The sequence below is a fragment of the Durio zibethinus genome, chromosome 6 (genome assembly GCF_047325235.1).
Source record: "Durio zibethinus cultivar Kanyao isolate XHJ-2024 chromosome 6, ASM4732523v1, whole genome shotgun sequence".
In the NCBI taxonomy this organism is placed as follows: Eukaryota; Viridiplantae; Streptophyta; class Magnoliopsida; order Malvales; family Malvaceae; genus Durio; species Durio zibethinus.
In genome coordinates this window covers 29,524,542-29,537,028 of record NC_143167.1, presented here as the reverse complement: position 1 = coordinate 29,537,028, position 12,487 = coordinate 29,524,542, and the positions used below count along the sequence as shown (strand labels likewise).

Genomic DNA, 12,487 nt, shown 5'->3' with positions numbered 1-12,487 from the left:
TTCCTTACATAACATCAACTGGTTTCGCTATTTTTTTTTTTTTTGGATTTTGTCATTAGTTTTTGCTATTTATTTATTTATTTTTACTTTTAAACAAGGGAAAAAGGAAGAAAATATTACCATATCGAATAATTACATTACAGAGAATTTTAGTAAAATTTTCATTCATAGAATTCGAATGTGAAAGATGGTTAGTCTATATTTTTTATCCAGTGTAAAGATTGCAAATAAAAAGTGGGCCTTGGAGGCTGAGGAAGGGGCCTGGTATAAGAATGAGGCCCAAAGGTTTTGGGGGTTTAAGGGAGGGGAGCCTTTTCATCTTGGTTTGTTGGTTTTACTTTATTTATCTCTCCCCAGTGGACTGAACTCACTCTGTCTGGAATCAATGGCGGCAAAGGCCAAGCAAATGATGCAGTTGGTGTTGTCTTCTTCATTTACTCTCCCTATATCTTCACGATTAGCAGCGGTATCAGCTGTTCGTGTCCTTTATAACCATTATCCTACAAAATCGCTTGCTCTCGTGAGATCTGTTTGTAGAAGCATCTCTACCGATACAAATAAGAAGAAGACGAAGAAGCAGCAGCAGCAGCTGAAGAAGAAAGAAAAGGGCTTAGCGAAAGAAAAGCGAAGAACCCGTTCACTCAGGGATGGTGATATTGAGATTGAGAATGTGGAGGAGGATGATTCTTCTACTTCAGCCATGATGCAGCAGTCCCAGTCCCACATCCCCGTTATGTTGAGTGAAGTACTTGATGTCTTCTCTTCAAATTCAAAGCCACTCTGCTCTTTTGTCGACTGTACTCTTGGAGCTGCTGGTCATGCTTCCGCGGTCTCTTTTCTTTCTTTCTTTTACCAGTAGAGTAGTTACTCCTGAGTTTTGTCCTGTAATTTTCTCCTATTACTAACATATTGGTACTTCGTTTTAATGACAGATAATCCAGTCCCACCCTCAACTCAAGCTTTTCATTGGAATGGATGTGGATCCTGTTGCACTCCAGATGGCTCGTTCTCGCATCCATGCTCTTTCCCATTCTCACCCTCATCCTCACTTCCAAGCCTTCACTTTTCTCAACAATTTTAGGAACATCAAATCCCTTCTCAGGCAGGTTGACCACCCCGACCTCTTCTCTTCCGGAGTCGACGGCATCTTAATGGATTTAGGAATGTCATCCATGCAGGTTTTTTCGCCTTGCCCTTTCCTCCTCCCTCTTCCCTCTTCTTCAATTTGCTTCATGGCCTCCTCTGTTTTTGCACAGGTCAACGATCCCGAGAGAGGCTTCAGTGTGCTTGCTAATGGACCTCTTGATATGCGCATGGATCCTCAGGTAAAGACTTTAAGTGAAGGACATCTCACCATTGGCAACACCGCATCCTTTTCCCTTGTTTCTCTCCCTCACCCTTTACCTCATCCTCATCATCATTTTAAGTTTATAACTTTGAAAGTGGTTACGCTTTCTTGTGATTTTATGCATGTTGTTGCTGTTCTGGGCTTTACCTCTTCGCTGCAATTTGACAACTTTATGCCAATCGAAAAAATAATAAATTGCTTAACTCGTTTCATTGATTATATATAGAGTGAAATGGAGGTGGAAAATGAAAAACATTCCCAAAACTAAATGGTTCCTTAAATTGTCTAGAGGGACACAGCATGCTACAGGGACTGTTCCTTCAGTCAGGCACTCATGGTTAATTAACAGGCTAATTCTGGCATCGCATCTAGGCTAGGGCTAGGGGCAAGGCCATGGTCGAGCTGGGTTGTGCTGTCCTGCGCACGGCATGATTATTCATGTTAGGCCACAGTGGGCGTGGCACATCTATATTTTTATAAATGATTTTAGTTTTCTTTGGAGTTACTAATGAGGTTTGATCCCTTTAATCAGAATACTTCCATAAACTAGCTATTATGACTTTTGAGAGGATTATTTGAAAACAAAATGTTATTTTCGGGAAAAGAAAACTCGCAAGAGTCAGGCTGTGCCGGGTTGGTAATAGCCTTCATGGGCTCTGTTGTACTAGCCTAACCAGCTTGGGACCCTCCAGCACAACCAATATATCGGGCCTGTGCCTCAACTTGGGACTCCTCAGTAACAGTAGGTACGGGCTCCGAGGTGTAGTTGCCTGGAAACTTGACATATGCTGTTGATTAGCTTCATGTTGCAGCTGTTGATCACGTTATATCCTCATGCACCACTTCTATTCTCTTCATCTGAGAATTCTTGTTCATTGATTTTTTCTCTTGCCGTGTATGATGCTGAGTTGTAATCTGAATCGCTAACTCTTCTTTGATGGTCCTCTTCCTTCTTTTTTTCTGCATACAATCTCCCTGGCATACTGTTCCAGTGTTAAATTATTCCCGTAGAATAGCTGGAAGTAGCCAGCCAATATGTTCACACAATTGTCCACAGAGATGCATGTGTTTAGACATATCTCAGAATCTTTAATATTTCTTTTCTACTTAACTAACTATAACAGGCTTATGACAGTCTAGTCTGAAAGCAGAAGACATATTAAATTGCTGGCCAGATAGTGAAGTGGGAAGAATCCTTCGGGATTATGGAGAAGAAAGCAATTGGAGATTGCTTCAAAATAAGATTCTTCAGGCTCGTCTTCAAGGTGGATTGCATTCTACTGGTGAATTGGTTGATGTTATTCGGGGTGTGACTCCTGGGACAAGAGGTAGGTTTTCTCTCTATTCATCCAATAAGGTTTTTTGCTTTTCGTTACTGTTTGAATTTTCTTACTTGTGTTCAAATATGCTCTGACAAGGTAACGTTCGGGTCCACGGTGAGGGATTTTTGGTCGTTTGTTTGTCTCTCTTTTTAAAATTCTTTTGAAAGACAAGCACAGAGGCAATTAATGCAAAAATGGACATAATCTAATGGGCTTGTTTCCACTGGATGGGTAACGTCTAATTATTTGACACAGGAGGTAGGCAAGGTTGGGTAAAGACTGCAACAAGAGTGTTTCAAGCGCTCAGAATTGCTGTCAATGATGAACTCAAGACACTGGAGGATTCCCTGTACGATTGCTTTGATTGTCTTGCCCCTGGGGGTAGGCTTGCCGTCATTTCTTTCCACAGTTTAGAAGACAGAATTGTGAAACAAACATTTCTTAAAATCATCGATTGCAGCAAGGAAAGTGGAGATGGTAGTGTAGAAGAGAGGGATATAGGGGATTTGCGAAAGATCAAAGGTGACAATAATAAAAAGGAATTATGGATTAGACAGACGATACAAGGTCGGAATGGAACAATACTGACCAAGAGGCCAATTACACCATCTGAAAAGGAAGAAGGATTCAACCGTCGGTCTAGAAGTGCTAAGCTAAGGGTAATTCAGAAGGTCTGTTCATAGGTAAGTTGTAGCTGGAGGTCATAGCTAGCTCGGGGAAATTATTAAGTAGTGATCTTTAATGAGCCTCTGCCATTGGCGTTCCATCCTTATCCTCTTTGTTTGATAATTAGGGTAGAAATCTTCCACAGAGGAAAATCATTTCATTGGATCACCGTGTAACTAAAAACCAATTACCAGTTTTATGATGATAGGAATAGAATGAGCAATGGCGGTAGTATGACATTTGAAAAGTGGAACCAACAGATTATTACCATTTTCTTATCAATGCTAATGGAATTATTTGATGTGTGAAAACTAATCAGTGAATGATAATGATCCCCTCCCACATTTTACAAACCAACAACTAGTGCTATATGGAAGTGCAAAAGGAAGAAAGGAAGCAGTCCAGACCAGACCAGAAGCAAGCACCATCAACTACTCTAATGTTTCGCATATTAGAGCACTCCTGCTAAGACAAGAATCCATGTCTCATAAGTTTTGTTGTTGTTGTGAAATAGTCAGTCAGCTTAACAAATTGTATAATGCTAGTAGGATTGTACTAACATGCATCTTCAAGGTCAAGGGAAGGTTATTGATTAGTTCAGACTGCTTATATGCTAATTTAATAATTATTAATTAAAATCTTTAATTTTATGATGTTTACCAAGTATAATTTCGATGAGCAGAAAAGCAAAGCAATCTATAAATAAAAATCAAGAATTAAGAAATTTGGTTGAGAAGTATAATGTTGACTGTCGTAGTAGGAACATAACAACATCACAGAAGATGCAGGCACGTCGTCCATTTATCTATAAATAATCAATTATTTATTATAGCCATAGGATAGTAGCAGTAGAAAACGTGATCTTATTTCCTGAACCAGTAAAGCTAGTGACCATTAGAGGTCTGTTTTATTATCCATGTACTTTGGAAAAGTAATGCTCGAAACTGAATATATTACTGACTTACAGTCGGTAGGAATAAGAACCCACGACCAATTACTCTAAATAATAACGAGTAGAGTCTCAACTCTCAACTCAGCTTGTCGTTTTGTTTTGAGTTCACAGATAATTAAAAAAAAAAAAATCATCAATTGGGGGATATGATGACTGTAGCAACTGCGAGCAACACTGGATGGAGATGGAGATTTCCATTTCCACACTTGAGAAACAGCAGCAGCAGTAGAAGGTTTATGTTGAGATTTCTTCTTTCATAAAGTTGAGTATTAACCACTAATTCCTGCCTGTTCCTGCCTGAATTAATCTCTCCGTATTCAGGAAAGCTACTCTCACTCTTCCCATCAAACTACACCGACATAAAGAGAACAATCTTGTAGCCTCCTCTAATGCAAAGCGAGCGAGTTTGACTGCCTCAAGGACCCAAAAAGTTAAACTTCCAGTTTATGGTGACACTTCGGAGGTCAAGGGCGACCAACCTTATCATATCAGTCACTTTTTAAGCCATCCATCTGGGATCGAAGCTATGTTAAACACTAGTGCCTTACAAAACTTTGAGTTTCTTGACACCAATGCATACAGGTCAGTTTCCTGCCTTATCTCTTACTGCCAATGCCCACTGCTAGTATTTATTTGCCATTTTCGTCATTCATTTTCTTCTTGCTTAACTATCTCCTCTACTGTCCAATCCCATTGCTGTGTTCTGTGCTGGCAAAACAAAACAAAAGAGTTTTTTTTTTTTTTTTTTTTGCAATTAAACTGGCTATCAAGGAACTGATTTTTAATGAACCCATTCCAAGTTTCTCATTCATCCTAAACTATTAATCTAGAAATTCTTGAACCTCAGGTCTTAATAAGGTTTGATGCCTTTTATCTTTCATCTTTTGAATAGCTGCATAAAAATGACTCTTAACTAGAAAAGGATTTTTCTTGGATGCTGTCCAGGTGCACACTTCCAAAACTTGCGCTCTTCAACTTTGAAGCAACACCGGTACTTGACTTACGAGTGATCCCCACAAAAGAAGATTGCACTGTTGAGTTATTTTCTTGCAAGGTGACCTTCTATCCTACATTTCAGATATTGTAAGGTAGAACAAGGTGGGGGTAAAAGGTTTGCTTAAAATAAAGAGGAAAAAAAAAAAAAAACAAGAAATGCACAAAGAACTCATTTAGCATTTTCAGAACCTGTCAGCAGAGATTGTATTTTGCATGTATGCTTTTATGTTATACTGAAAATTTTGTCGTTGAGAAAATATATCATCCAGTGATTGCCTGTGAGCATTGAAGCCTCTAGGGCAAAAGTGATGAAAATATTGCTATATGGAAAGACATCTTTGCTTAATCAAGCTGATTTCTAGTTGCTCACAGCACAAAAGCATACACATTAATAAGCGACATCAATATCAAAATGCCTATTTTTGCTATTGTGCTTGTTGGATTATGATTATAATGAGAATGACAAAGTCCATTTCCATTGAACCCAGAATCTAATGATATGCAAATGAAAACAAGAGACTTAAATACAGATCTTTGATGAGTATTAAAAAGAAAAATGAAGGTCACTGTTAGTTGTATTCTGTTTGATGACTGATGAAAATTGTATTTGTATACTTGTGGCTAACATTGTATGCAGTTCAAGGGTTCAAAAGTTGTGGAACGCCAAAATGACCATTTTTCAGGTACTTATGACCTTTGTATACCTTTGAGCTAATATTGGTTTGTTTTTTATTTTAGAGTGATAGATGTTGTTTAGATGAACTAAAATCAATAGCTTGTTTCATAGTGCTCAACCTATTGCTTTGAAAACCAATCATTTCAAACTTAAAATGTGTGATTGGCATGTATAGAATTTTAAGCAATGGTCCTCGCTTTAAAGTATGAATCATTAAAAAGAAATTATGGAATGCAGTAAAGAAGTTATCATGTTAACTTCCTAAACCATTGGTTGAAGTGGGAACTGGCTCCTCAAGCAGTTCACTGTTTGGATTTTTAAGGCACTGGCTAAACTTTTTCATTTTGGTGCCCAACCTCTCATCAGCTAATTGGATTGCTGAATAAAACTTATGGCTATAATTTTTTTTATTATACTAGCCAAGATTTCATTTAGTTGTATCGTTGATAACAAATTTAAGTCGGAGGGCCCAAGAATTTTCTTTTTAGGATCTTTAAGAATGCATATTATTCTATATATAGTGGGTATTTGGTACTATTTTATAACTATTAATGTTGCTTTCAATTTTGCAGCTACTATGATAAATCATATTACCTGGGACACAAATATTTCTGAGCCATTTTTAGAAGTTGATGTGAAGTTGAATCTAAGTCTTGAGGTTGTTATCTTATTGGCTTGACAAATCATGACTGTTACCTAGAAATTAAATTTTAATTGTGCCTCCTGGCAAAACATTTTTTTTTTTCTGTAGGTTTGAGTCTTATTTTGGAATATGTGATTTACGTTTATCATGATATGCTGGCCTATTTCCAATAGTGCCTATTCGCATCCATGTAGGTTGACTGCATTCAACTCTTTTCTAATCCTATGTTTCTCTTAGTTATTTATGGTCTTGAGAAGTTGCCACTTTGAATTTACATAAATAATTGTGAATTTGTCTTCCAAAGTCCATGAAGTATTGATGAAGTTGAATTTTGATTTTATAAGGAGAAATGGGGGAAGTCTGGAAAGTTGGGAAAGGTGATACAAATGAGAACATTTTTCTATTTCAACTGGTTTGCTTGGTATAAGATGGAAAAGTGTATAGACAGAAATATTTTTTCCATTAATTTCTTGGTAGAGTAGCAAATACGTTTTGTAAGTGTAGAAAATCTCTCCAGTTTGGATGATTAAGTTTTGGTAGCATGGAGAGAATGGCAATCATTCATTTTTCCTTTCCTCTCATTTTTCTCTTCTACATGGCCTATGAGTAGAATTCTCTTCCACTTTTTCAGTAACCCCTTTGGATCCACCCACTTTTGACTCCTACCAAGCCTAGCCTAACTGTTGTTGCATGAAGAAAGTTTCAGGCATGGGTTCAGTTCTACTTTTCACCTGAGTGACAGTCGACAAGGGAGGACCTGATCAACTATTTAAGAAAACAAGCATTCATCCTACAAATCTTGCTGAATATATTCAGTTCACGGAGCTTTTTAATATTGATAAATTAAGAATTTTTTTTTATCCTTCCTAAACAGCTATACTCTTAATTCAATTTGCTGATATGGAAAGTTTGATCCAACTCTAGCTTCTCAACCATAGAGGAAGCAAACTGCATTAGATACTCCGTCTATGTTCTTCAACTTGCAGTTCTTTTTAGGTTTAATTGAATTTCAAAGCTTTCAGGGTCTTGGTGTGTCACCATAATTTGGGGGCTCCTTTGAGTAAATACTTCTAGCTCATAAGTTACCTCTAACGGTCATACAAGTGGGTTGTATTTTATTTTCAAGAATATTGATTCTAGTCATATTTTTGAGAATGTCAGCATGATAATATGATTGTCTTCCTGTTTTAAGCATGTTAATTTGTAGATCTCGTATTTGCTCTACCTGGTGTTTATCTGCTTTGGTGGTGATTTTTTCTTTTACCTTGATAACATATAAATGATGTTGATTTTTGTAAACAGATTTACACGCGACCATTTGTTTCACTGCCAATTTCAGCTGTCGAGCGTCCTGGAAATCTGTAAGTGTTTTAGTTTAAGTACAGCCGCATTTCCATCCAAAATTCTCCTATCTTGTATGAATATTTAATAAAATGACAGTAACTATCAAATGCTGTAGCACCATGGATTTTTTTCACTTAGATTATCAGCTAATCTTTGGATTAACCTAATGTGTAGATGATGTATTAATCAACAAGACAGATATTCTAATTTACAGCAAGAAATGTAAATCTTCATTACAGTAACCGTGCAGATTCCAGGATTATGCTTATTTATCCAGATGCACATTTGTCAATTCAAAGAATTTATCCTCAAGCAAGTATTTTTTTGTCTTTTGGGGGCTTGCAAGATTTAAGGAGCTTCTCTAACTATTATTTCAATTAGTATCTTCAAGTTGCATAGTAGGACAGAAACTTAATCCTGTCAAGTTGCTTATTCATGAAGATGAACTGCAATCAGTAGCATATGAGATGAGATGGATTTTCATTTTCACTCACTGATTCTTCCATAAATATTCATACAATGGAATTGTTATCAAATGCAGAATGATACAAGCTCTGGTGGATAGACTTGTTCCTTTGCTTCTTCAGCAACTACTGCAAGATTACAACAAATGGGTTGAACAGCAACTTCAAAATTGTTGATAAAGTAGCTCCTTTGTTCATATTGGCAAGTAAATCTTTGACCTTTCTTTTATACTTTTTTTTCTAATCTTTCCGACTTTCTCTTTCTTCTCAGTTAAGTCAATGATGATGGACCATAAATAGATTCAATGACAATAGCAACCAGTTTTTAAGGTTTTCTAGACCTACTTTCCCCGATTAAGGTTTTAGTTAAGAATACAATGTCAGATCTTAACATCTGGACAAGTAGTTTAGCTCAATTTTGGTTCATACTTTCGATTAAATCTATAAGCGCCCGTCAGTTTGATAGTATTAGGTCCACATCCTATCCTATTCATCATCTTATGTACCAAACATGGCCATAATGCATTACCTAGCTGATTCTTTTGGCTAAAGAAAGATTTAATTTGCATGAGAATTTGCCCTATCAGGAATTCATAACGGGGCACTAATACAATGGGCGAAACTCTTTTTCAACAAACGAGTGAGATATTAACGTACCAAACCAATCAAGACCATTATTTTCTTTAGTATTGCCCGAAATAATAGAACTATCTGAAGGAACAAACTGGATAAATAAGCCTTTGATAAATATAAATGATCAAATAAAGCATGTAAGGATCCTTAATTTTACAAACCTAAGGGTATATTAAAACCATATTCTTTGATGTTGACAGGGAAAATAAGATTAGTATTCTTTGCCATCACAAGAATACAGGTTCAATGACCATTTATGCTAGACCTAAAGATTCATCTATTCGTGTCATGTAAAATACTGAAATTCGTATATTCATGTTATGTTTTACACAAAAATTATATGTTACAATTTGTATTAACATGAGAACTTAAAATATATATTTTTTGTTAAATCTATATATAGTTATTGTTAAAATTTTAAATCGTGTTACTTTCTTAATCTTTTTTTGTATTGTATTCGTGTTATGTCACTATATCGTATTTTAAATTGTTAGATTTAATTTATATGAAAACCTAAAGCCAAAGCTAAAGAACCTTAACCAAAACACTCTAAGATTGCCCATGTAGAATCCTATAAGGTGTATCCATACATAAATGAGAAAAATTTCAGGCCAATCACCCCAGTGCTCACTGAAACTGTCAATATTGTAACTTGGACAATCAAAATTTAATTTCTATCAATTGGGACATCCAACTTTTAATTTCATAACAAGTTCAGTCATTCCCTTTGTTTTGTTAATTCACCTTCATGGAGTGATGAAATGTCAACATCATCAAAAGCAATTTAAACAACTCAAAGGGCCCAGAAACAAGGTAAATTAACAATCAGTAACTAAATGTGAACAAACAAGATTCCCTTTGAGGTCTCAAAACTTATAGTGTTTAGCAAATGCAAACATCCTAACAGTAAAAAACTAAAATATTAACAAAACGCAGACTAGGCCATCAGGTCATAACAACAACAATACCTCATTGAACCCATATGGGCCAGATCCACTATCTCTTTTTTTTTTTTTTTTTCTGTTTCCTCTTCTTTGTTTCAAGTTTCAGCATTTCAAGTCTGTGTTTTAAGAAAGTAAAGTAAGAAGTATTGTTTATAAGTGGAGGAATTAGGTGCTTTTCTTGATTCCTAACTTGAGTGTTAGTATGTGTGTGTGTCTAAGAGAGAGAGAGAGAGAGGGTTGAAAGGATTCTTCTGGAAAAACAAATGAAAGGAAATAAAAAATGATTTGAGTTATATAGCAACTAACCTAACTGTCAATGATTTCAATTGTTTGTTGTTATGGTTATCACAGTTATGATTTATTTACATAACATAGTTACGTGGTTCAATTAGTATAAAACAAAAGCTTATTTATCAAAGTGAATAAGATATTTCAGTTATTGTTACTGAAATTTACTTAATTTGTTGGCAATCTTTGCTGATGACATGGTTGTTGAAATGGTTGCTAAAATGGCTGATATGCAAGTTAACAGAATGATCCAATTTGTTATAGAATGAAAAGCTACCAATTGTTAAGAATTCAAGTCAGGAAAGCCAAGTGACAGTGACAAATACGGTGACCACTGATATTATGGGCCCAAAATTTCAGGTATTGATTTCTACACAGATGAGGATTCAGTCTCATAAGTATAGAATTTAGCTGAATCCTCCTAAATAAGATGAAAGATATTGACCCACTGCTTCAATGAAGAAGAATATACGTACTATGAAGGTATTGAGATTCCATCTTGCTTCGGAAACCGTTGGGCTCCATCAAGACACTCAGGAGACAGCTCATTATCCCCAAAAGATCCCAGCAATTCACTGACCATAGCAAAGTCAAAGAATATGAATATGTAAAAGAGAAAAAGGAATATGAGAGTAAAAGATGAAAAATAAACATGATTAGTAAAAATTCACGTACCATTATGTCAGATTTTTCAGGAGTATCATATCACAAGAAACTATGGTAACAATATTTTCCTACCCTTCCAGTTTAACCAAACTCTGCTTAAACAAAGATAAAACCATTTTCAAAATGCAAAACTAATTTGGGACTTCCAAAGAAAATTATCCACGATAAAAAATCAAAGGCTGTTGTTACCAAACTACCAATCACAGCCTTTAATAAAAGCTTTTACCAGCAAATTACTCCATCTACTTAACGGTTAAATTATATAATATCTAATGGGCATGAAGTTGAGTACTTTTCTAATCCTTGAATTTTTCAGAGGAAAAAAAATTGCTACGGAGGGAAGCACAAGAGGTAAATATAGCAGACACGAAGGTGGGGTGGGGAAGATAAGATAAACTCAATGATTAAAACAGCATTTCGAGGCTTTATCTCATGCACCCATTTCATCCCTAACAATGCAATCCTCAGCTACAGCACATAAAAATATATGGGTCTAAAATTGAGAGTGATACCTCCTTAACATGCTGACTTTTTAAAGACCAAAGATGTGTAATTAATTGTGGTTTCCATATTTTATCATAGAGGATTCAACCAAATCACATTGATAGCAAAACGTCCTCTAAGACTAATTTACCTCTACGGTTCAACAATACCACTAAAAAGGCATTTTCTTACATACTATCTTATCCAAAATCTAACGAACAAGACTCTAAAGAGAAGAGTGACTTTGTAAGGAGCGGAGAACATTCTTACTAAAATCAGCTTGCCCAGGCAATCCAAAACAAAACCAAATAAGAAAGTGTTAACTGAAGAACTCTATGCATAAGCATGCAAATGGTTCATGCACTGCCAGCAGATTGTCTTGGCAAGATTATCAGCGCATCATCTTAGCAACTGTAAAGTATTACAATTCAAAACATAATCTGCAACTCACATGAAGTGTGACCACAGCATTTGGATTTTTTTCTACAGCATAAACCTTAAGCTTGCGTCCATTTTCTTCAGCTGCCTATCAAGTCAACAAACAGATCACAAAGGCACATCAGAATAGAAGTTGCAACAAATCAGCTGCCCATTCAGCAAAAGACAAGGTAAAAAACCTGCAATGATGCCGTCACAAGAGGTCCTCCTCCTTCATGTAGAAAACACACCAATATCAAGATTGAAAAATCTTGTATGCATCATATTCACGAAAAGTAATAATAGAACAAGATGATCAGAAGTCATATAAAACAGACAAATTAGAAAAATATGATTTGTGATAAACAGGTAGCTTGCAGTGGTTAATGCTGATTCTTCCCCATCAGGGACCCTGTCCGGTAATGCTTTGCAGATTGCCCTTTGATACTAGTAAAACATAAGCACACCTTATGTCTAAAATTATAATAATAAATAACCACTCGCACCAATCAACAATATAAGAAGAGTCCCACCCACAAAAAAGATACTAAACAAACTCTGAAGGAACAAAACTGCATTTACCTGCATAAATTTCACTGAGTCTTTCTCAAACGTTTCATACGTCTGAGCCTCCAGATTATCCAT

General features: G+C 35.9%; 2 protein-coding genes and 1 long non-coding RNA gene across 5 annotated transcripts; 2 read left to right on the top strand and 1 right to left on the bottom strand.

Annotated features, from left to right (window-relative positions):
• Positions 1-37: 37 nt before the first annotated feature.
• Positions 38-3,637, top strand: LOC111284613 (mraW methylase family protein). Its single transcript, XM_022873379.2, has 5 exons — positions 38-829; positions 933-1,178; positions 1,257-1,325; positions 2,484-2,676; positions 2,926-3,637. The coding sequence occupies exons 1-5, from the start codon at positions 188-190 to the stop codon at positions 3,351-3,353; spliced, it is 1,578 nt and encodes a 525-aa protein (XP_022729114.2). The 5' UTR covers positions 38-187; the 3' UTR covers positions 3,354-3,637.
• Positions 3,638-4,064: 427 nt separating this feature from the next.
• On the top strand, positions 4,065-8,879 carry LOC111284614 (DUF1997 family protein, putative (DUF1997)). Of its 3 annotated transcripts, XM_022873381.2 has the most exons (8): positions 4,065-4,520; positions 4,610-4,870; positions 5,234-5,342; positions 5,922-5,967; positions 6,533-6,618; positions 7,906-7,964; positions 8,489-8,592; positions 8,683-8,879. In XM_022873381.2, the coding sequence occupies exons 1-7, from the start codon at positions 4,435-4,437 to the stop codon at positions 8,586-8,588; spliced, it is 747 nt and encodes a 248-aa protein (XP_022729116.2). In that variant the 5' UTR covers positions 4,065-4,434; the 3' UTR covers positions 8,589-8,592; positions 8,683-8,879. The 3 variants fall into 3 exon arrangements, 2 of the variants coding, with proteins under 2 accessions (XP_022729116.2, XP_022729115.2); XR_002689553.2 differs by lacking the exon at positions 6,533-6,618; XM_022873380.2 differs by lacking the exon at positions 8,683-8,879 and having other exon boundaries at positions 4,235-4,520; positions 8,489-8,640.
• A 233-nt stretch (positions 8,880-9,112) lies between these two features.
• Positions 9,113-12,033, bottom strand: LOC111284615 (uncharacterized). Its single transcript, XR_002689555.2, has 3 exons — positions 11,877-12,033; positions 10,952-11,034; positions 9,113-10,851 (listed from the first exon to the last, which is right to left on the bottom strand). It is a non-coding gene; the product is annotated as an uncharacterized LOC111284615 (long non-coding RNA).
• Between the last annotated feature and the right edge of the window lie 454 nt (positions 12,034-12,487).